The following is a 24,374-nucleotide window of genomic DNA, read 5'->3' as shown; positions in this document are numbered from 1 at the left end:
GTGGGTCTGTGCCACAGCAGAAGTCTGTTTTGGCTCAGGGAATGTTTGTTCAATGAATCTTAACTCTGCCACTGAAATACAGTCTAATCATGAAACTGGGGGGGAGGCCGTATGTTCTCCACTCGTGAATGATGCCACAGCCTGGAGACACAGGTGTGTCCTTTGGGATTCTGGATTTTCAAAATCCCACTGTTGTTCCTTCCAGGTGAGCTGAGACATGGCCACTGGCGAGATTCGTGGGTCCATGGGGTCCTCCAGACTGGCTCCAAAGTACCAGCGTGATGTGATGGCACCTTGTAATCCAAAGCTCGTCAAAGAGGCAGAGGAGCCTGTAACTGTAAGTACCTGCTGTGGGCAGGGAGGAGCTGTGAAGGTGGGAAACTCCCCCTGTGTCCCTCCTCTGCCTTCCCCTGTCCCAGCAGCACTGTGAAACCAGCTGCCAGCTCCCTGTCTCTGTGCTGGGGGGCTGCTGCTGGAGGGGCCTGTCCCCGTGCAGTGGGGATGGGCTGTGTGCTGCTGCAGGGAAAGCCCAGGGGCTCGTCTGCATGTGCCACTGGAGCCAAGTTAAACAGATGTACTGGGCGTTGCACCGGAATAACTGAAGCACCAGCATGTGCTGCTCTGCATCCTTTTTGCAGTGTGGGCAGTAATATCTTCTGTCGTGTGGGCGTACTTGCTGGTGCTGCCCTGACTTACCTCTAGGCAGCTGGGCATGCGGTGGGCTGCTCAGACTCGCCCTCAAAACTTGGGAGACATGGCTGGTTCCAGGCAGAATAGGTTCCAGACCAGTCATTTTGTTGTATCTCTTGTCCTGTGCGGAACACACATGCAACCCTGCAAATGCGGTGGAATTGGGGCAATTCCTCCTTCCTGTCCCCAGATGCCCCCTTTGCTGACTGGAGCTCACTTGACTGAAGGTGACGTATCACAGAATGGTTTGGGTTGGAAGGGACCTTAAAGCCCATCCAGCGCCACCCCCTGCCATGGGCAGGGACCCCTCCCACTAGCCCAGGTTGCCCAAAGCCTCATCCAGCCTGGCCTTGAACCCCTCCAGGGATGGGGCATCCACAGCTTCTCTGGGCAACCTGGGCCACTGCCTCACCACCCTCACGGGAAAACATTTCTTCCGAATATCTAATCTAAACCCTCCCCTCTTTCAGCTTAAATCTGTTCCACCTTGTCCTCTGCAGGAGATATCTCTGTATACTTCTGGGGAGGGGTCTGCGAGGCCAGAACAGCGAGAAAACAAGTGCTAATTAAAAAGACTTGGACCCATTTGTCTCCACCTCAGTCTTGGCACAATGCTGCTTTTCTGCTTTCCTCCGCCTCGCCCAGCAGTGACATCTCCACACACGTTGGTTGTGAGCATTGTGCGAGGATGGAGTTGGGGATTTCTGATAACTCCTCCCTACTCTCTTCAAAGGTCACTGGCTCAATCCAGCAAAACTAAAGAGAAAACAAATGCCCGAAGAGCAGAATCCCCAAACATGTCACATCAAATCATGAAGGAGAAGCTAATGGGACAGAGTCACTTGGTTAGAGCATGTGTATTCCGCTCTAGATCATTAATTTATGGATGTTAAATATTTCAGCAGGTAACTTACGGGACTTCCAGGACTAGCCTAGTGGCTGTGATCACAAATTATTCATCAGTGGCACTTGAACAAGAAAAGCCTTTCTGAACGAAGGCATGTCTGTAGCTCTTGCTGGTGTTTTGCATTTCAGCTGACTCCCTCTGCCTTTCTGAAGGAGATGGCTCTGACCAGCAAGCAGAGGCTGGCCAGCACGAAGGAGATGAGGCAGCCCCAGATTATCCAGCTTCTAGACATGAGTGAAGCCTCCCATCAAAAGGTAGCCTTTTCCTGCCCTTTTCCTTGCTGTTTGATGTGGTATTTGAAGAGGATGCGTGCTTGTGACAGGCTTGCCTCCAGCTTAGCTCAATACCTCGGTGATGAGGTCCTGTTGTCCTTTCAAACCTGCTTGTGGTGGAGTTCCTTCTCCTGGGGGAAAGGTAAAACATTTTTCCCTGGTGAGCCGTTGAAGCCCTGATCTGCGCTAAGCCAGTATACGTAACCTCTGCTGAAGGTGGCGGCTTTTGCTGGAGTTTGGCTGCCGTGACTAAAGCACGATGCTGGGGCAAGGCTGGGGCAGGACACAAGGGCATGAGCTTGCCATTTTCCATCCTCCTGCTGAAAGAGCCACCTCTTGCTTTGATGTAGTCACTGTCACATGCTCGGGGGTCATAGGACTCCTTCAACAGAGACAAGTTGGCCTTTGAAAGCTGGAGAGCCTATGGTAATTACTCCAGATTTAACAAAACCAGTTGCATTAATGCTTTGGGTTGGAACAACGTGTGGGACACTTACGGGATTGTTAGATCTTGTTGGCTGCCAGATGTGCAGGGGAATCACCTTGAGCAGAGTGGCGTGGATGTGCTTTATCTGGATCAATGTTTACTTAGATGCGTGTTTAAAGCTGCTTTTCTTCCAGGACTGCTCAGTATAACACACAGTCCAAATGGGTAGATTACTGAGGTAGGCTGTTGAGTGGAAAAGTGCCAGCAAGAGATCCGTAACAAATTGGTTAAGCATTGCCTTAGACAGCACAGGAGGTCGGGAATGCATCAGATGAGTGCACAAGTAACCGGCGGTGTGCTGCAGTGACTAGCTTCAGCGTGTCTGACTTCTGTGGAGAAGCAGGAGATCTGCCTGTGACTTCCGAGTGGGAAGGGTGCAGCTGGAAGAGGGGGAGACAGAGCAGGGAGGAACTTTCGCCAAGTAGTGCCTCTGCTCTGGAAGCATTTGCTGTTTGTGTATATTTTCAGACATGCTTCTGCTGTGGTATTAAATAAAACAGCAATAATAGAATACAATCAAGCATCCATTTAAAGCTCATGGAAAAAGGAGAGACCGAGTCCAATCTTGCTCAAGTTGCTTAGTAATGAGAAAAGAGCTGAACCTTGTCACCATCCAGCATTCACCTCTTTTGTCTTTTTCCTAACTCCTGTTTTACTTTTTGACCTTACCTTTTCTGGTACTGTTCTCTTTTTGATGGTTTCTAGGCTCTATAGCAAAAAAGATATTTGGGCACATGCAGGACTCGGTCTCTCTGTCTCAGAGTAAAAATCATCCCAAAATTGTTTCCCATGGAGTCTCGTGTGGATTCATGGGTTTCACTTGCTCCATGAGTGCTTGTGGCTCTTGCAGCAAATGCTCTGGAGCTGTGTGGCCCCGTTAGCACAGGGCTCTGGAGGTGACGCTGCCTTGCGTTTTGGAGAAGGAAACCTGGAGAAATACCTACCAAAAGAGGTTAAGCCTGCTCAGTGTGGTCCAGGAACTTTTGATCAGCACAGAACTCAGGTGGATTTGCTGCTGTTTCCCTAGTGTGAGCTGGGCAGACATACTCACCAAGAGCTGTACCTCACTGGGGGTCAATGTAGGATTCTCATTCATGAATCTTTCTCGCAGCAGCTGAACCTCTCACTGCTCTGTCTTGCATCTCCAGTTCTCAGCAGTTGACCTGGACCAGAGCTTGTTTCAGCCTTTCCCGTCAGAGGTGGTATTTCAGAGATACGTCCCCTTCGAGGTCTACGAAGTGCCACTGACTCTGAGGAACATCGACAAGGTAAGTGGAAGAGGAGAGGTATACAGCATAGCGAGTTATCTGCTGCAACACAGCCCATCCAGAATAAAATGTCTCAGAACTTGTATTTTGCAAGACGGTAGAAATCTTCCCATGCTGGGGATTCTCTCTCTGATTTTGGCTGTGCGTTGGTGGTATCTAACTCACAGGAGCTTTTCTAGTCAGCATGCTTCCCCTGGAAAGCCCTGGGTTGATGGGAGTGTTGAGGGCTGTATGGTTCTTCTCTGCTCTCATGCTTTGCCTCAAGTGTGTGCTGTGTCCTGGTGGCTCCTTGGCTGCTCGTGGTTTCTGGCAGGACACCTCTGCCTCTCACCGCTTGTTCAGTTGTAGCTTTGTGCCACTCACTAGCGAAGCACAGGGGTTGAGCGTTCTCCACTTCATGCTGGAATAAGTTATAATTAGTGGCACTAGCACTCCAGGAAAGGTGTTTTGAAACAGTGGAAAGAGACCGATTTAGGAGAAGCAGCGGGAGGCCTTTAGGTGCCACTTTAGGCTCCTTGGAAGCTTAATTCAGTTGTGCTCAAGTTTTTCCGAGACAACTTGTCTCTCTGCTTTCCCTTTGGAGAACCACAGCACATCCAGAGTAACGTGCTCTTGAAGGTCTCTACCTTTACTTGCAAAAATTGTGATCATTTTGAGATTTCCCAAGAAAGTTGAGAAAGGAAAAGCTGAAAAATGTCAGCAATTTTGTTCCACTGTAAAGAGGAAAATTGAGACCTTTTGAATTTCAGCAGGGGAAACATTTGCTCAAATGAGGCATGTGCCAAGAGCAAGCTGGTGGGAAAGACAGAAGGGAGGAAAGGAGCTGAGTTAGAAAGTGCTCTGGGAGAGAACGTTGTACACACGAGGGTTTCTCTCTGTATGTAACAGTAAGTGTGCTGGAAGGAGAGAAAGGTCAGAAAAAGAAAGGGGAAGTTGAAGATGGTGTTCTGTAATGAAGAGTAAGATGTATGCATGAGAGGAGGGCAGGATGGGAAGATGGCAGTGTACATGAGAGCCAGTGAATTAACCCCCTCTCTAAATCTGCCTGTTGAGGAACCACGTGGACAAAAAAAAAATGTCAGGGTGTATTGCAGGTGGAGGAACAGCAAGAGAAGTCCAAGTATATACTGGGATAACAGGTTTTGACACGGACATGGCTGAAAATGGAAGACCCTTTGGCAAGGAAGGATGCAGTGTGGTCTGTCAGTTATTCCTGGCGAGTTCTGTGCCGTTCCTGGTCTGGAGTTAGCTTGGGAATATTGGAAAGATGCGGCGTCGATGCCCATGCCCAAGGGATACCATTCCTGTGGTCCACACAGATTCTGGGCACTCTCCGCTGTAGGTATCCTCTTTCCTGATGAAAATGTGCCTCAGTTTCTCTTTTCCTGTGACTCTGCTTCTTTCCCAGTAAGTCTTTTGGCTTCAGCTGCTCCATTATACATGCAGTGCTTCAAAATGTTTGTCTTTGCCAAGAACCAGCCAACAGGCAAACAGTTAATTTGCTCTATTCCTGCTTCCTCAAGTGGAAAAGAACATCTGCACCAACATTTCTGCCATTCCCAATAAAAAAAAGTAATAAACTTGTACAGCTGCACCTTGGGATTTGTATGCCCTACAAGGAGGAGGCAATATGTGAACTGTTGATTTTTTCCGTCATGAACTAGTTTTGAAGCTAGTAAGACCTTGACCATTGGGCAGCACTGGTGTAAAAGAAAGATCAACTCTAAGGAAAATCGTTGGCACGCGTGAGTGCACAAAGATAGAAATGATCATCCGAAGAGAGGTTATTACGTTCTAATTTTGTTGGCTTTTGGTAACGTCCTGGAGAAAAGCAATGTTGTGCTCTGTCTCAATTTTCTCATCAGTTTCCCAGATTCCTCTGAATTACTGACTTACACTGCACGCTAGCCTGAGGTGGTCTGCTCTGTAAAAATCCAGCTAACAGCGGAGCAGATTCCAAATAGAGGCTGGGTAATCGTTCAGGTACAGAAGTGCTTTGCTGTGGACTTACCGTTCTTCCCTGTGTGCTGTAAAATTGCTGTTCTGACTTCAGGCTGCTCCTCAGCACCCTCAGAGGTGTTCTGGGTGGCTTTTGTTGAAGGTCTTAGCTGCGTGTGCTCATCTCCCAAGGGGCTCGGTGGCCAAAACTTTTGTCTGCAGTGTGAAATAGGCTCCTGGAACTTGCTGCCCCAGGGCATCGCTGGGAGCGAAGGGCGTTTGGAGAGCCCAGGGCTGCCTTGGCCATGGGTTATCAGGCTCGGGTGGGTGGTGCAGGTTGGATCTCCATTTTTCCTGAGCCTTGTGTGGGTTTGTTGTTTATCGATGAAGCTGCCTGTCAGTCCAAATGGCCTGTTTTAGACTTTCTGAGATGAGACTGGGCGCTCAGGGGTTGATTTCTGTGTGCTAGAAAATGCCTGTTTGGTGTCCCCGTGATTGTGGTGTGGCGGAGGGCAGAAGCCTGCAGCAGGGTGCTCGCGGGGACTCCAGGGTGTGGGGAAGGAACACACAGAAATTTGGCTTGGCTGCACTGGCAGCTGCCTGGCTACAATCACCAGGCAGCAAGAGCCTCTGGAGAGCTCAGGTTGGCTTTTAATAATGAAACTACACTGTGAGTCACTGCTGGTTGTGTATCTTGGGGCAGAAAATGCCTTTGAAGCCCATAATTGATAGGCACAGCCTGGGGGGTCATCTGGCTTTCCATTATTTTGGTAAGTTGACTGCTCTTGTCTCCTGCAGCAGCCTTTCCTTGTAGAGTATTCTGCTCCTTCCTTGCTGCTTTACAGCCCCCTTTAAATTCTCTTAGCCATCTCCTTGTTTCTGGGGTTGTCTCCTTGTTTTCCTACATTTCTCCTTTTGCTCTGCTTCAGCTTGCTTTTATTCCTAGTAAGGCAACAAAGTCTGTGGTCTCCTTCTCTTGCTGCTCTGCCGGCAGGACTCTGTAGCACTGCACCTTGGCTGCCTCCCTCAAACCTCGTACGGGAGAAGTGAATTTCCACCTTGCCCCGCTATAACAAATCCTGTTTTGCCTTCAGATAATTCAGTGGATTCTTTGGGCTTGTTGAATATGGTTCAGGTATTGTATCTCCATGCTGCTGCTGTCTTATCTGCTTCGTGCTCCCTTCCCAGGGGGATGTTGCCCTGCTGCCTCTGGCCTTGAGCTATTTTGCCCAGGCAGAAGGGATTCAAGTTCCCCCTTGTGTATTATGTGCATGTACCTCCAGAGCTGAAAGTGCTTTGGAAAGGTGGGCAAGGAAGGGTGTCACCAGGGCATGGCCAGGTCTCTTCTTATGTTTCCACAAGTGGCAAAATTATAGTTTTGTGTCTTTCCTGCAGGTTCCTCGGCTGGTGAAGGTCGTCTTGGAGAGCTCACCGTATTTCAAGTTGATCAGCCCCAGTGATGTGTGCTGTAAGGTAGCACCTGGCATGTCTTTAACTTTCCACATCGTTTTCAGGCCTGTGGAGAACAAGGTGAGAGTGGAGGTCCCGAGAGGTTGGTGCCTTCAGTGGGAGGTGAACCTGCAGGGCTGGAGTCAGAACAGGGCATCTGGTGTGGGTTTGGAGGAACTGTCCTGGTTTCAGTGGGGTTGCGCTGCATCTAGAACTGGGGAAGCTCTTTCCTCATGATGAAGATTGTGCTCTCGTAGGCTAGAGGCTCTTGACATGTTTCAGGCTGTTTTTATCCTTCAGCACTGGAACATTTAATGTCATGTCTGTTGGCTTGGGGATAAGAGAGTCTACTCTCGGTGGTGAGGTGGCCTCTCAGGGTGTTGGTTTCTAGTATCAGTCTGTTGCTGTATAATTATGGGTTTGCTCCACTGATTATAAATACAAAAGTCTGTTTAAAAGTGACCTGCTATTTGGAGGTCCCAAAGCAAGCCTGATCAGCGTCAGGACCGCCACCGTTGAAAACTGGAGTCGTCTACATGTATATCAAGTTGGATGCAGCAGTAGTGAAAGTTTTTTTGAGAAGTTTTTTTTTTTTTTTTTTTTTTTTTTTTTTTGCACACTGGTTATAGCCCACACCCCTCTGAGGTCTGCTCTAGGCAGTGGCCAGGCAGTCTGCAGCTAGTCACATCTTGGCTTGGTGTGGTGCTGGCAGCCACCACCACAGGGACTGATGGCTTGTGCTTTCCCTCCCTGTGCTTTCTTGAGCGTTGTCAAGGGAAGTCGCACATGGAACAGTAGGACAATGGCAGGGAGGGGTGTTGATAAGATGTTTAGCCATCTCTCTACTCAGCGGTAGGGGTTTAATTATTGGGGAAAATACTAGAGGAACAAATAGACTGGAAGAGAGCTCTCTCTGGAAGAGAGCTTTTCTCTGTCCCATCTGGCAGCCGCTTCCCCGCCTCACTCTGGACCAGAGCAAAGACGATGCTTTTTCCCACCGTCTATTTTCAAACCTTGCAGCTGTGCTGTCCCTGAGGATAGCTGCCTGCCTATGATCCAGCTGCGAGTCTGGGGGAGAGGGAGTGCTGTGCACGTGGCGGGGAGCCAGCCTGGCACAGGCATGCTGAGCTCTAGGTGTCCTGAACTCAACAGGAGGTTGCTGTGCTGCAAATGACTTTGAGGCATCTGCCTGAAAGAGCATGCACAGGAATGAACGGGCAGGTACAATCTGTAGGCGGACACCTTATCCCGGAGCCCGTGGTCTGGCTGTGTCTTTGTGCATGTTATTGTGGTTCTGTCAACTGGCACCTATCCCGTGCCAAACACGCGATGCTTTTGCTTGGAGGTTTGAACATCAGTGGCCCTGGCAAATCTGATGCCCAGTGCTGTGATGGGGAGGGTCGGTGGTGTTATCTGGAGGCTTGTTAGTACAGGAGGATGTAGTAGGTGGCATGGAAGGGAGGAAGCATTGCAGGAAAGCAGAACCAGGCAGGCTGACCCTTTCAGCAGCATCCTGCTGCCTCTTAGCAGTGTTCTTGGCATGGCTTTGTTGGAGAGGCAGGGTTAGGGGATAGCTCTGAGCCAGCTGATGTTTCTGCACCAGGCCAGAGGTGCAAGATCTCTTTGGGCATAGCTGTCTTCTCATCTTCCATTTGCTGCTTAGATTTAGTTGAACACTTTCTCCTATCCTTAAACAGCATGGATATAGAAAACCAAAGAGGAAATGCTCTGTGGTCCCTCGCTCCCATGCTTCTGAAATAATCTCTTCTTTCAGAGGGACTGAGAAATTACTTAACATGATTAACGTTTAGGGTAAAAACTTTGTTGGCCTAGGGCAGCTCTCCATACTCCCAAGTGACACAAGAGCTCAGTCTCACTGAGGTAGGCTTTGCGAAGCACTCTGGTGCCTTGAAAATGTGAATGATTAGTATTAGTGTTCATTTTTGGGGTGGAAGAGTTAAATTGGTGCCCATGAAGGGCAAAGTGCTGCTCTTCAAGTTTAGAGGGGCAGCAGAGCAGCATATGAACATGGCCACAAATTACAAGTAGGGTGAGACGACCCTGGAGAGTACTAACGTCCAGTCCTTTGTCCCTTGTCCTGCCCTTGAGCTGGTGAGGGTGTGGAGCAGGGAGAGATCCTCCGCGCAGCTGCAGTGACACCCAGGCGGTTTCTGCTGACCTGGGTTTTGTGCTCCTTGCAGGGGTCGCGCAGGGCATCGGGAGAGGGCTGCGAGCTGCTCGGCGCGGAGCACGTGGGGATTCGTACAGCAGAGTTGGAATTTTGTACAAATCGAACATTTTGTCTCGTACTTGGAGTGTGAGTCAGCGAAGTACCAGAGTGCTCTAGCTCAGCTAGAAATGCATCGCTAGTGCGGTCAGGAGTGCACAGCACCTTGAAAACCTTTTAGCAAAGAGGCAGGCTTTGGGAAAGCTTCTGGCGTTGGGTTTGCAGTTGCTTGCGTGCAGAATATCTGCGGTTTAGTTGTGGAAGGCTTACGAGTGCTGCCTTTGAACAACCACTGCCTCTCATTGATGCTCTGTGATCCACAGCGCTTGTGGATAAGCCGGTGAACTGGGGTGCAGGTACAAACCCCTCTGTCAGGGTTGGAGAGTCCTCCTGATGTGGAGCTGGTGTATATCATTCTCTTGCTTTGAATCTCCTCTTTCCTGGGGTAAGTTTCACTTCAGCAAAGTCACTCCTGATTCAAGGGAGTAAAATTGTGGCTAAGCCCTAAATAAAAGGACCATGTGAGCTGTTAGTGGCTGAAATGCCATGTGTCATGCAGCCCTTTCCTGAAAAATGAGCAGTTTCCTATTGTCTCGCAGTCATTTGGGAATGTGCCGCGTGATCGGGCTGTCAGAAAGTAAATAAATAGCTGACATGTCTGTTTATTGGCGCTTGCGTTATAAATATGAAATGCTAATTTTTCTGCTGGGCAACATTTCCAATTAGTTACTCTTGCTGCTTCTGATTTACACATTTCTGTTTCATGGCTCTGGTTGTACAGTGTGGGTGTTCTCATGTCGCCCTGTGTTCCCGGGTGTCCTTGCATTACGGTCTGACAGTCTCTGCCTAATTGGAAACCATTGTGGAACTGACTGGCAAATAAACAACAAACAGGAATATGTGCATTTGTGTGTCCTTCAGGCTTATTAATAGATTATCTGAAAAGAAGAAGGAAGCAAGAAGCATCTAAACCCAGCACAGCTGCTTCTGTTTTGTCCTCTTGCTCTTTTCACTGTAGCAAGACAATATTTTCAGGCAATTCAAGTTCAGTCTGTAAGGTTTGCAAGATTCATTACGGATGCTCACTGGAGACTGAATTAATGCTCGTTGATTAATATGAAATATGACAGGACAAGGAGTTATTGCGCTACTAAAATTAACTCCTTTAAAATCCAGTCCAGCCCACTTGGATGTTTTGGAGCACACAGAAGCTATTCCAAGTGTACTTTTAAGAAGACTCCTGGGAGGAGGAGAGGGGCAGAAGATCAAGGCAAACAGCCCTGCGCAAAGTGAACCTGGAGCAAAGCGACTCACATCAAAGCATCCTGTGAATTGGTAGCTGAGGGAGGCAGGGGAAGGGGTGCCCCTTCTCATGTGAAGCTATCTTCACCCTCTGGTCTCCCTCTTCTCTCTTAACGGCCCTTATTTTCCGGACTTTATGGTATCGTGGTTTCAGCAGGGAGCTTTACCTCTTTGACTTACTACATTGCCTCACGCTGAAAGGATCTTTTCTTTGCAGTTGTCTGCTGCAAGGAATTCAGAGAAGTATTGTGGATGGATTCTACAGTAACACTGCCATCAGAGTTTGGCGCACTGGGCCGTTAAGGTTAACATCTCTGTGGCATCAGTTAATGTTAGCCTGAGTTTGCAAAGAGCCTGAAATGGCATCTCTGAGACAAGCAGTTGCTGTAGTTTCAGTGGGTGCAAGTTCAAATGCCAGTGGTGGTACTTGGAAGGCCAGAGCTTGAAACTTAGTGCTTCTCAAAGGGCTGTGAGAGAAGAGGAGCCATTGTACGATGAGCTGTATTTTCCCTGAAACTGAGGAGTTGTTTGAAGGATGAAGTAATATTTTTGTGAAAATCTGTAGCCTGAGGCTGTGTCTAAACACAATCTTTAAAGCATAGAAGCGATGCAGCCCCTCTCTTGCCCAGGCATGTATATTTGGAAACCTGGTTTGAAACAGTTTGAAACGAGGCTGTGAGCTGGTTTCAGCTGTACCCCTAGGTTGTAAGCAGAGCTGGTACCCAGGGCAGTGCTGCAGTGGAGGACTGCAGCCTTCATCTCCTCCCAAGGGAGGGTGATTCTGCTTTCAGAGGCTCAAGGGGCCATGGGTCACAGCAGCATGACCAGCCAGCATCTGCCTGGCACCCTCTTTCCTTGTGTTTCCCCCTCTTCGGCCTGACACTGCCTTCAGCTTTGGTGCTGGGTCCCGGAGTGTGGCTGAAGGGTCAGCCGAGGCTTGGTGGGAAACGATGTCCCTGGAGAAGGGGCTTGGCACACAGTGGGCATCTCTGCTCATCAGCAGGCTCAAAGGGCAGAGAGAGACACCTGTCTCTCACAAGGGCACGGCTGTCTCTGTGAGGCCACATCCGTGTTGCTTTAGCCTTGCCTTCGCACGCCTGGAGACGTCCCTTTCCCCGTGTGTTGCTGTGCCGCAGTCCCAGCACCCCTCAGCGGCAGCGGAGCTGGGAAGGCTGCTGGTGCTAGCTTTTGGGGGGATTCCACCTGTGAGGAGGAGGTATTTATTCCCTGGGCTCTTATTTACATTGCTGTTGATCCACTTGCTCCTTAGCAGTGTCAATGACTTGGGAATTATTTCCTTTCACTTCCCTCAAATGCTGCCAATTGTTGAAGTTTCTTTTTTCTTTATCCTCCTGCTGATCTGAACTCCTTGCATCCTCCTCTGTCTACTTGACATCTGGAAGGGAGAGATAAGTAAATATGGCATGCCAAGACTTAATAAGGCACACAGCTTTTAGTAGGATTTACAATGCCTTTGTTACAGTAATGTGGCCAAAATAACAAAAAAAAAGTAACATTTTTCACTTGCTGATGCAGTTTCTGAGGATCTAAACAGTCCAGGACGTGAAGTACCCAGATAATAGGTGCTTTAAATTCATGTGGGCTGCCCGTAGCTTTTATTTTAGAGGGCTTAGGCTGCAAGATTGAGTACAAAATTGCTAATTCAGAAAGACTTGCTGAAGATGAAACGCTCTCCTGAAATGTAATATTCAGTTCGGTAGGTCGTTTGCGGCAGTTTCCTTCCTGGTATTTTGCCTTCCAAATATGAGAAGCTAAAGCCTTTCTGCAATTTCCAGTGTGAATATTTGAAATGCCCAGGAAAAAAAAGAAAAACCAAACCTCCTTTTATTCTTTTTACATTTTGGCTATGACAGCATCTGTTCCCCTAAGCCCCAGCTGAGCAGGTGGTTGGTGTGCTGGGGCAGTGGTCGGTAGGCGCTGGCTGTCGGTGGTTGTGTTAAAGCCGTGGCTGTGTCTGTGCCTCCTCTGGCTGCCTTAGGTCCCTTCCAGGCTTGGAGAGGATGAGTGTGAGAGCAGGAAAGCTCAAGCACAGGGGAATCTGAATCAGTTCTGGTTAAGGGAGTTTTCTGCTGTGTGCAATTCCTGAATCAGTTGGGTTTTTTTTATAATTGTTGAAGCAGCAAGCAGGCAATCTCAAGTTATACGCACGAAGGAAAAAAAGATCGGGATAGTGAGTGATAAGAGGCAGAGCAGCTTTTATCAACTCATAAGTAAGAAGGCTGCTGGAGGTGATGGCTTCTGGCCCTGTGCAGTGTTTTTAGCACTGATTTCAGCGGGGGCAAGGCGATATTTCCAGCCCAGCGATGCCACACCATGCATCTGGAGATGGAGCTGCTCGTCCCTACAGTAAAGTGATTTGGGTGGTTTGATTCACCTTCCTATTGCTACGTGCCAGACAGCTGGGGCCAGGGGAGGTGGCTCTGTCTGTCTCTTTCCTGAACAAGTCAGTGATGGGAATAGCCCAGGTGAGGCTGCTCGGGTAGGAATGTCCCAGCACCTCCCATTTGCAGCCCCTGCCATCACCTGTCTCAGGCAACCCTGCTAACAAGGCACCAAGTCACTTTTTCTAGAGATCTTACAAGAGGGACGAGATCAAGAGGAAGCAGACTATTTCCTGCGTCCCCTGAGGCTAGGATGAGATGTAAAGGGACACTGAGATGAGATGCAGGAAGAACTCTTTAAGTCCAGGATAGAGCTGGAACAGGCTGCTGAGGGCAGGGGGGGATTGTTAGTGCTTTGGGGACTTGTCAAACACCTTGCAAGAATGGTTTGGGTATAGAGCTGAGCCAGGTCAGGGGTGGGGAGATGGATCAGATCACCTTTTTTTTTAAGGGTGTGTGTCCCCAGCCTTGTCCCTGTGATGCTATAGGAAAGGGTGGGAAATAGACATATACCCTTCCCTTAGCTGCCATTAAAACAATTATTGTGTCCAGCTTGCTAAGTATTTCACCAAAAACCGACTGTTGATCGTGCATGTGGCGAAGTCGTCTTGAAAATGTGCCCGAGCATCCCCTGCCAAGCTTCAATGATGTCGCTGCATTGCTGGGGTTGGGTTCTCAGTGGTGCCTTTAATAGTCTGTAGTAGTGGTCGAAGCAGGTTCTGTTACTGCTGTAATTCCTTATGTGAAATGACTCTCTTTTGGTGTCTCAGAATCAAAGTGTCCGATAATTCTGTCTGGTTCTGCCAGCTTGCTGCAAAAGCTGGTGATTCAATGGGGTTGTTTCTTCTTTGCAAGTTAACCGCCCCGTCCGGGTCATGTTGCTGGAATGAAAGGTCGTTAAGTAAAAAGTACAATTACATTACTGAATGCTACCGTTAGAGCCACAGAAAACAGCAGTTTTCCTTCTGCCGTGGGGGTGGTGCTGGATGCCCTGTGCTGTGATTGCTTCTTTCCCTGCAGGATTACTTCCACAAGGTCACTTGCATCACAGAAAGGGAAAAGTTTCTTGTGCCGATCCGAACGATAGGTGCCCGAGCTATCCTGGACTTCCCTGACGAGGTGAACTTCTCCGTCTGTCCGGTCAAGTACAGCACCGAGAAAACTCTGTTCATTCACAACATCGGTAATCGGGAGGCCCGCTACTGCATCAGCACTGAGAGGTAAAGGAACTTGGTATCTTGTGCAAAGCACTGGTGCGTGATAATGTAGTTGGTGAACTGTAAGAAAAAGACACTGGAGCATCTGAGCTGCTGTAATGCCGCTGTAGCTGGAAGTGGGCAGGACACGTGGGTTTTGCTGGTGCTTATAATGTTTTAAGCATGATGCAGCCTTTGATAAAACTCTGCAAGCTGCAGCAAAGCTTTGTACTGCAGTGGTGTCTCCAGCACAGCATCTTGCAAGGCTGATTCTGTCAGGCTGAAAGACCAAATCCAGGAAGGCCACTTGACTGCCCTTGGGCTGTACGGGATGCTGCGTGGCAGATGACAGCTCTAGGAGGTCAGTTCACATAGACCAAACCCAGTGTTAGGAAATGACCAGCTGTGCGCTTGTAAAAGAGACGGTTTAGAATTTATCAGCAACTGTGTCTGTAATAGCAAGTGTAATTGGAGATTGTCAATCAAAGCAATTGATATTGAGGCCCCGAGAATAACACTCTGTGGTCCAGGAACTTTGTTTTCCGGTAGGTTTGGTCTGGTCCCTAGAACCAACGAGCAGACACTGGCTTCAAAGCTGCACTGCAGCCCCCAACCAGAGTGCAAGTGAGGGCACAGGCAAAAGATGCAGCAAATATCTGGTGCATGGGTTTGGGCTTTTTCTTCTAGAGGTTTATCTCTCCTGGATTTCCTGAAGAGTGCTCAATATGTTAGTAGCTAGCTTGCAACCTCCTGGTCACAAGTACTTTCTGAAGTGGTTCCATACCACTGCCAGCCAAATACACCCCTTCCCTGGGGGGCACAAGCACGTGGTATTCCGGTGGTCCCTGAATCAAATGCCTGAGGTGAATTGTGTTGTGGACAGCCTGTACTGCTCCCTTTGGTCTCAGAAGCCTGTCACCAGTTTTCCAGTTTGCTGAATTGGAGGGGTAATGCCTTTTTGGCACCATATCTGCAAGGAAGCTGGTTCCGTTGGCTGGTAATTAGTTGAGAGTTGCTTGGCCCCAGAGGTCTTGGTGTAGGGGCTGAGGTCAAGAATGCAGCAAAGACCTGCCGTCTGACTTGGGGCCACAGGAGTTGCTTCAGTTTCTGCCCCGAGAACACAGGGCTCAGAAGAAAACTTTTTACTTTTCTCTTGTGAACTGTGAGGGTCCAAGAAGAGCTTCTGCCAAAGCCTGGCAAAGCTATTTAAGGAGGCTTCTAGGATGCTATTTAAGCAAGCTGCTGCTTTTCACTGTGGAAAATACATAGGCAGAAACTCGTAAATCACTGTACACTTTTCCACTGGGATTTCCAGATCTAGTTGTTGCTACCCAAATAAACACCCAGTAAATGCCTGGCATCTTTTTGCAATATGCTTGCCAACTATTGAGTGATACAGCCTATGGGGAATCTTGCTTGACATGGATTTTAAGAGTTTTCAAAATTCAGCAATCAAATATTTAATTCCTGATTTGCAAGAAAGAAATGGGAACCTTTACAAAAGTTTTATTTCAAACTACACAAAACAAGTAGAATTCTGAATATCTGGTTTGCATGTGTATGGAGCTGAGACTCCAGCAGCTTCATCAGCTGTCACTACTTACATGAGCAAAGCTCAGCTTGCGCATGGCTCCAGTTGTTCTCATTATTTTTGTGTTGCATTCTCGGATCATGGTAAAACTCTCCAGAATGTGTTTTTAAGGTGACAGATTGACCACCAGCAAAGCACTAAACCCAGTAACTTTTGTTTTCTAAGTGGGGCTGCTCAAGAGCCACAAAGCCCAGCTGCCGTTGTGCTGAAGCATGCTTCATCTGACTCATCCCTAAGCATTAAAGCACTGAGTTTTTTGTCTGTCAGTCAAGATCTGTTTACCTGCTGACAAATTGTAATTGCTCATATTAAATCCAAAGTACCCCAACGCATTTTCGTAATCATTTGCAAAACATTGCACAGAATTTGTCTGCTGGGCCAAGCAAACAGTTATTGAGTTTGGATAACAACCCCGAGTGCCCTATTCCATGGCTTGTGAAGATGTAGCAAACCTCCTGTTAAACTTGCCTTGAAATGCTCCTGTTCATGGCACTTCATTTAGCTAGGGATTTAACCGTTCAGGCTGTAAAGAGGATGCTCCTATTGTGTCTTGTTTCCACGTCATTGTATCGCTCTGATCTGCATTTGCACTCATTCAGATTTTCTGATTGTTCCTTTTCTTAGAGCAGCTTTCACTGAAATGCTGATAACATGTGCTTGCTCTTAGGCTAAACCAGGATGATTTTAAGGTAAAAAAATGAATTCTGCAAATTTAAACCATAATTATTCTCTGGTCTTCAAGAAAGCCATTTATTCTCCCTGTCTGATTTCAAACTGTGTAATCTCCCTGGGACAGGCATTGCCTTGACATTGGCATCTCTTGAGGTGAGGTTTATAGGTGGCAGGAACAGAGAGATTCCTGAGGAAGTCAGTGTCAAGTTCTGCATGCAAATAGCTCTTACCATCTCTGTGCTCTTCAAAAACTGCTCTCTGATTGCATGGCTCGCAGTCGGACTCTTGAGCCTCACTGCAGAGCACTGGATGCAGAGTATGGGGGAGATGAGGTTATTTCATACTGTAGGATCTTCCGAGGGCTGGATCTCTCCAGAAGTGAGAGTCAGCAGCTCTGTTTCTGATCCTGTATGATCTGGTTTTCTTCTACTGCTTGCAGGGAGTTTGCTCTTTGCTTGCACAAGTGAGCTGCAGTGAGCTAGAGTGCGACATGAATCGAGTCCCCAGATCTCCTGCAATAATCCTGATGTGTGTCTTTGTGTTCCAGCCCTTTCTCTGTCGATCGCTCTGTTGGGACTCTCGGGATTGGTGACGCCATGCAAGTGACGGTGGAGTTTCACCCGCTGAAGACCGGGGATCATTCCAGCTCCCTGATAGTTCGCTATGACACAGGTGAGTGCTGGGTGCTGCATGGTGCGCGGGCGCTGCATCCTTCAAAGCAGAGGAAGGAGGAGCCATGGTTCTCTGTTACAGTATGCTTACACATGTGAAGTTTTATTCCTAGACAATGCATCTCTATCAGCTTCTCTGCAATGCCCACTGCCTCTTACACAGCTCTGCTCCATATTTGCTTCTCTGCTGTCTTCCCACCCCTTCCTACCCCAGACCCTTCTTCTGTGTTGCCCTCTACCCATCTACATCCCACACTTCACAACACGGGGACTAAAGTAGCCAGGACTTGAGGGCTCTTGGGATTTGGCAGGAAGAGCTCTCTGCCTCCCGAGATACATCTGAAATTTATACTAAGGTACGAGAAGCCAAGATCAGGCCAGAGAAACACTTTATAAGTCACTTTAACAGCAAGTGGGGAAAACTCCAGAAAAAGGTGCGATGTTGAAATGCTTCTGCCGGCCTTGGTTTTTGCCATGCCGAGCAAGATGCCTTCTCAGCTGCGTGAATGCGTTGGGTGGACGTTTTCTCGTGCCTGAAAGAGAGGTTTGGTTTGTCCCTATTCCTGGACTTTGGTCCTGGGAAGCGTGATGTCCAAAGCCAGGCGGTACTGTGATGCCTTACCCAGCAATGAGCATTTGAGTTGTCTTGAGTTTGCAGAAGTTATAAAAATGTTCTTATATCTTCCAAATACTCTTTGTAGCCTCCTGAGTTATCCTAGCTTTGTTTAATGTTTTTCAGTTAGTGCCATCTTCGTGGGGAATGGTTTGTGCTCACTCAGAGGAGCTCATTGGCTTGGATAACACTTTCTTTAGAGAACTAGTGAAATTTCAGATAGAGAAGCACAAAAAGTGCCTCGTTTCTATGTGTATAGAGAATCTCTAGGATACAATTCAGAGGCCTACATCTCTCTCTAGGAGAAATCAGTAGTAACACTAGAGGTGAGGGCTGGAGGGTTCATACTTTGTGACTGAGATGACTGAGCAGATAAGTAGGGCCGGGATCTTCATGGCTTCCTCTGAAAACCCCAGTCTTGTTCTTACTGAAACACCTGGTTCCTCCATGGTGAATCTTTGCATGGAAAGGCCAGGGAGACAAACTGTCTGCTGCTCTGAGATGGGTGATCTCCCAGGAACACGTGTAGCTACCTGGGAGATGAACCTGGGATTCCCTTCCTGCCTGTCCGTACAATGCTGCCGTTATTTTTCAATGAACCACGGATTGAGGAGAGCAAGGGAATAATTAAGGTATTATCTCTCTAGCTTTGAAGCATACAAATAAGGAAAAGGCTGCTGAGATTAATTGCTCAAGTGAAACTGAAACATTTAATCAATCTTAAAACCTGCTTCTTGCAGGTGCGGTGCAGAGCACCAGACAGTTGCCCAACCTTGCGCGGCTACCCTGGCTAATTTGTCCTGTACGAAGTCAGCCTCCCTGTGACTCGCATACAAAAAGCCGCTGTGCTGCTCTTTCAGAGCCACCAACGTGCTTTATTAGGAAACAGAAGCGCCAAGAGCAAAATAGCAATTTGGGGTGTTGGGAAGCGTTTTCCTTGCTTGGCTGTGCATCTGTATGGGCTTGCTCACGCGTGGCGGGAGTTCTGGATGAGTCACGCTGGTGTTGGTGTGACTTGAGCAGGATCAGGTGCGTGTTGTGTTGCTTCAATTTTTGCTGAAATTGGGTTAAATCTGCCCCTACATTGCTTAGCGAACATGGAGCTCTTCAATGTGAATAGGTTACAATTTTATCTGCCTGTTGGTCGATTTAAATTGTGCGTCCTTTAGAGTGTCCTGGTTAGGAATACAGGTGCTGTCCCCTGGACAGACTGCGCATGTGACAGTAGTCCTGTCGCTACAACCTTTACATATGAGTGTGAAGAAAATGTCTTTTCTGCTAAGAGCATAGTGATTTACAATGAAAATTTGACCTCTGGTGCTTTACATCTCCAAACTCCTCTGTTTCCCCCACATACATGTGTCTGGGTGGGAAAAATCCCAGCTCATACTGAAATGAAGGTGACTTGGGATGTTCTGGGCTACTCGTCATCCCTATCCATCACCTTAACATCAGACTGTGGTGTCAGAAAGGGTGTCTGGATCTGCGTGCCAAGCACACATTCAGGTTTGGAAAGGGTTCTGCACTGGGACCCGCTGGAAGGTCTGGTTGGTTGCTTGGCCCTTCCCAGGGAGCTTTTAGCCCACTCCATGTGCGTGTGGGAAAATAACTTTATGGAATCTAGCTTCAACCAAGTTAGTTTTTATAAAGCTTAGATATTCTTTTACTTCTTAGGTGAGATGCCCAAGCTGGTTGCCCTGAGTGCTGCTGTTTGTCCATCGAACCCCGTTTGTTGCAGTCGGGATGTTCATTGCCACCAGAGACAGCAGAGCACGCGCTGGGTGTGGGAGGGTGAGCTCTGCTCAGGGACACGTGGTTAAGGAGATGTCACAGCTTCCCAGAGCTGTGCTGGAGGTTCGGCACAAACTCAGCAATGCCACAGCACCCAGAAACAGTAACACCTACAGCAGATGCTCTGTGCAAGTGAAGGAGGCTGCCAGAGACAGGAGGTGCAGGGAATTCTGGAAGGAGACTCGCTTGTCTGCTCAGAGCTCCCTAAATCCTGACTCATGTTAGACTCCTGTCTCCAAGAAGTACCTCCTATGATATGATGGGTGCTCTTCAAGGTGTAAGACCAGATTCTGTGCTTGCATGCGGGAGCCTGCTGGCCGTGCCCACTGGACCTTGTGCTGTGCAGCACTGAAATTCCTCCGCACAGTTTTTCCTCATCAATCGCCACATCCCTTGGGATCTCTTTGTCAGCGCAGGAAGCTTCAGTAATTAGCAAAGCCCCACTGAGCTTGTGGGTGGCTGACAGACACTATATATTGAGATGATTTTATTGCTGTCAGGAGTAAGAATAATTATGCAGATCATTTTCCTTCGGTGGCTCTGTAAGGATGTAATGCAGAAGCAAAAACCTCAGGGCAGGATCTCACCCTCTTTGAGGGGGAGATCAGAGCCAGTACTCGTATGTGAATTTTAGGAGACAGCATATCCAAGAAGAGCCAGCCCTCGAGCAGGAACGTCTACTCCATTACTGTCCTGTCTCCTCTTGGTGCAGAGCCCCAGAAAGCAGCTTCCCCAGAAGAGAGGTGACATGTGGCTCAGGAAAAACTCGTAGTGGTTTGAGTCCTGCTGGAAGCCTCTAGCCTTGTGCTAAAAGCATGCTGAGGAGCCATCTGGGTATTTGGTAGATTAATACCCTGTTTTCCCTCAACTTCCTACACAACTTATGGGAAGGCTTGACAGTTCCTGAGCAGGAGGTCTCCTAAAGCAAATCTCAGCTTGTTCGCAGTGGATCACAGACCCAGGCTCTGAGCATCCTTTGTGGCTGTGCACACCCAGGGCTGGGAAGAGAGAGCTCAGCCTCAGCTCCTTGATGAACAACTTCAAGGGCAGGTGGAAGATGCGGGCAGTGTCTGCCTCCAGCTCTGTAGTTGTCAATCAGATGGAATGGATTTTCCTGCATTGGGTTAGTTATTGTCCTTGTAGGAAGTGGATGAAGTAATGTCTCCCCTTCTGAGCCCTGGGGAGCAGAGCTTGTGCTCTGCCAAATTCACATTATTCCTGTATGGGAGAAGAGAGCAACTAAATGCTTCTCCAGTGCAGCACACTCCCGAGCTGGAGATGATGTGGAGCTGAGCTTGCCCTGGGTCAGAGAAGGGTCTGGCTGCCCTGTTCTGCTGCCTCCCAGCTCTGCTGGCTGGCCCTGAAGGACAGGGGCCCCAGCATTGCTTCCTCCCTATTGCTGTTTGCTTTAGGTGGAAGGCAAAGTGTCATATTCTGGCAGCAGCGTGGAGAAGCGAGCCCTGGCCTGAGATGCCTCCTCCCTGGCGATGCCCCTCTGGTCTCTCCAGTCCTGAAGGTTGACCAGCAGTCAGGTCCTTAGGCTGGCTGTGCTAAGGGCATCGCTGCGGGGGATTTTGGTGCTAAGCACCGTGTGCTTTGGGTTGACCAGTATCTGCCTGTGTGGAGTGCCTCTGCGGCTGCCAGCCCTCTGTGTCTGCAGCCAGCTGGGATCTTCCCCTCTGAGCCAGCACGAGTGCTTGTAGGATAGATACAATTTCTTTGGGGCGTTGCAAGAAGGAAAAAAATAATTTAAAATATCCACCGTAGATCTCAAAGAACTGGATGGGAATGGCTGTGCTTGGTGTGGCAGCAGTGCTCAGGCTTGCAGGGCGGAGCGGAAGTGGATCTGGGTCTTCTGCCCTGACCCAGTGCCTGGAGATGCCTTTGTCCTTCCAAGCCTCTGGAGCTGTGAGTGATAACTGCCAGCTTGAGAAAACACTGGTGTGTAATCTCAAATGGGGCAAATGAGGCATGAGAGCATGGGAAAAGTTAAGGCATATTTAAAAATGACTAATTAGGGAGCTGACGTGGAGCTCTTTAGCTACCCGTGGAATGACAGTGAGTTTGACGTGATGTATTGGAGCCGTTTGGGTTTGGTGAAGATGCTGGGTAACTACAGAACTGGGTGTGCTCGACTGGTAGTGGGGGAAGCAAAGCCCGTGTGCCTTGGCCACTGTGATTGACTCTGCTAGAGGCTGCAGCGCACAGCAAACAGGCCAAGGGGGATTGTCAGCTGTGCTAGTGACTGCTCAGCTCCTGCGTGGATCAGCATGGGGTTGCCAGCTGGGAATGTGAACGTGTCGGAACACTGAATCCCTTTTTCAGGTAAAACTGATGCTGGGTTCAGCTGAATTGGCTTGCTTGGGTAAATGAGGCCACCCAGGCAAGGGCTTGGTGGTATGTTGGTGGTCACTGCACACCTGCAGGAAACTCATGACCTGTTTTTTCAATTGGTGTTTGAGGCTGAAAAAGTGGCGTGGGTGTGCCAGCACCTCTGAGCATCTCAGCTACCCACAAAGATAAAGCATCTGAGAAAAGCGCTGCCTTGCTGTGACAGTCAGCTGTGGTTTTGTGTAGGCTTTGGAGAGTGCAACCACCTTTGCGTAGCTCTGCTCTCTTTCCTTTAAAAACCCTCTTTCTGCCGAGGGTCTTGTCATCTGTCTTGCAAGGCTGGCATTGCAATCAATGGCTTCCAGGAACTTGTTTGAAAATGAAATGAAGATCTTATTGATTTAGTCTCTAGATCAAGCCTTTTCCTTTCTCTTTTTTCTTCTTTGTAAATCCACTGATGGATGCGGATAGGCAGCAGGGTTTAACTGAGGTTTAGCCCCTGTATTGCATTTTACATTCCTGAGGTCACTCAAACGAGGTGCTGAGTGCTCTCAATTTGTACGGACTTCAGCGAGGATGGAGGAGGCTCGGTACTTGCCTGAGCAAACTCCCTACCTCGATAGATATTTATTGTCCCTGTGTTGTGCAGGATACCGGTGTGGGAATACCAAGACCGTTTTCTGGTTTTAATCTTAGTCTTGCACGACTGTTTGCAGGGGCTCTGCTGTTGCTGTGAGTAGCCTTAAGTTACTGTTGAGCTCGATTCACAGCGACAGACCCTGAGCTTCTGATGCCTGCCACCCTGTGCCATTGCTGTTCACCTGTGTAGCTGTTCATCTGCATGCAATTCTCCGTTCCTTCAACACCAGGCAGATTTGTAATAGCTGCTTACATGTGCTATGTGTTGGGGAAATCTGCTTCCTAAGCAGCAGCCTCTCTTTGCCTCTGAAACTTTGCTGTAGTGCACTGACGCAGGTTTTTAGTTTGTGTTTAGCGCTGGTAGGTGTTTAGAAACTTATTTTCTTCTGGGAGTTTATAAGGAAGATCTTGTTTCCCATGTTATCCTCAAGGGTAAGCCAGACACTGGTGCTGTGGCTGTTACAAGAAGCTTCTCTAGCTTCTTGAACTGTAAGGTGTTTCAAAACTTTGTTGAGGGATTTTTCTTGGTGCTTGTCGCAGGTGGTGAGTGCAGGTTGGGCTTTTCTTCCTTTGCTTGTGAGAATTCCCAGTAGCGTGGTTGGCTTCTGACTTTTATATTCTTGTATGTCTGCTTCAAAGTGGGTGGAGGGAGGCATAGACTGTAGGCAAAAAAAAAGGTGTAAATAGGAGCTCGTGCGATTGTATGTTGACTTTGCATCTTAACAGTAGGAGTGCTGCACCAGACTGAGGCTTGGTCACTAGCACTTGGTACAGCTGTCTGGTGATAGGTTTGTATAGTCCTCATCAATTAGATTGATGAGTGAGTCTAATTAGTCTCCAAAGCATTTGTTTGTGTCAAAACAGCTAATAGGTAACAACTGTTTCCTGTCTTTGTTCTCCTTTTCTACAACTGCTTGTAATAATGATTTTTTTTTTAGAGAAGGTGGTTCTGTTTCTTGCCAACAGAGTATAGCCTTTGTCCCCTTCCCAGGACCTTGTGTTTCAAGACAGATGGACTGTCACTTTGAGGGTGGATGAAGGGAGGAACTAAGTTTGGGCTTTATTTGTGCTTGAGTTTTTTTTTTGCACAGCTTTATAGCTCCACAACGCCATAACACCCCTCCTGACAAGCCCCTGCTAAAGCAGCCCCCGGAGCTGCCTGCCTGAGCACAGACTGGGCAGTGTGTGCTAGAAGGGTCGCTTGGAAGTTACAAATCTCCCTTTGGCTGCTTTGTTCATCCCCAGGTATGCACAGAAACACACTTCTGTGGGAGTGCACATATCCTGTTTTTAGCACATGAAAGATTTCTGGAAGAATCTGGCTTTCATCTCTTACTGCAAGTCATCCTCAACTGCAGCTTGTCTGCCCTGTCTCCAGTGGCAATTAGTGATGTGTTCTTAAGTGTCATTAACTCTGGGTGCGTTTCAGGGCAGAACTGACCATCGTGAGCCTCCTTTCCTTGTGGATCAATCAGCATCTGCTGAGAAGCAGAAGAGCAGCTTGAAGGGTGATTGATTTATTAAGTGGTATATTGGGCATGTCTTTGCCAGGTAATCAGAACGAAAGTTCCTGCACTGTTTTCCCCATGGGCCAAAAGCAGTGTTTCAGGCAGTCAGGTACCCCAGCGTATCATTACTGTAGGAGCAATAATGATTAAAAATAGCCCGCAGCATCCTGGATATGCGGCAGTGCCGTCTTTCATCATCCAGTGGCTTCATTGTCCATTCCGATCCGTTGTGCGAGGCTCCTTCATGCTGGGCAGACCAAAGCCTCTGTGCTGGCTCCCAGATATTCCTGTGCCAGAGTATTTCATCTTATAACAAGGCAAATGGATCTTGAGAAGCTCAACGTGACTTGGCAACGTGCACTTGCAGCCCAGAAACCACCAGTGTCCTGGGGGCAGCCCCAGCAGCATGAGCAGCAGGGC

General features: G+C 48.4%; 1 protein-coding gene across 1 annotated transcript in view; it reads left to right on the top strand.

Annotated features, from left to right (window-relative positions):
• Positions 1–217: 217 nt before the first annotated feature.
• Positions 218–24,374, top strand: part of HYDIN (HYDIN, axonemal central pair apparatus protein) — a 69,911-nt gene continuing 45,754 nt past the window's right edge. The window contains exons 1-6 of the mRNA XM_010084668.1: positions 218–337; positions 1,726–1,851; positions 3,505–3,624; positions 6,958–7,092; positions 13,963–14,162; positions 16,949–17,073. Of these exons, the coding sequence (XP_010082970.1) occupies positions 218–337; positions 1,726–1,851; positions 3,505–3,624; positions 6,958–7,092; positions 13,963–14,162; positions 16,949–17,073 (826 nt within the window). The remainder of the gene's footprint in view (positions 338–1,725; positions 1,852–3,504; positions 3,625–6,957; positions 7,093–13,962; positions 14,163–16,948; positions 17,074–24,374) is intronic.

This window comes from Pterocles gutturalis, unplaced genomic scaffold (genome assembly GCF_000699245.1).
Source record: "Pterocles gutturalis isolate BGI_N339 unplaced genomic scaffold, ASM69924v1 scaffold1875, whole genome shotgun sequence".
In the NCBI taxonomy this organism is placed as follows: Eukaryota; Metazoa; Chordata; class Aves; order Pterocliformes; family Pteroclidae; genus Pterocles; species Pterocles gutturalis.
Note: the sequence above shows the minus strand (reverse complement) of the source record. Positions and strands in the feature narration are given on the sequence as shown.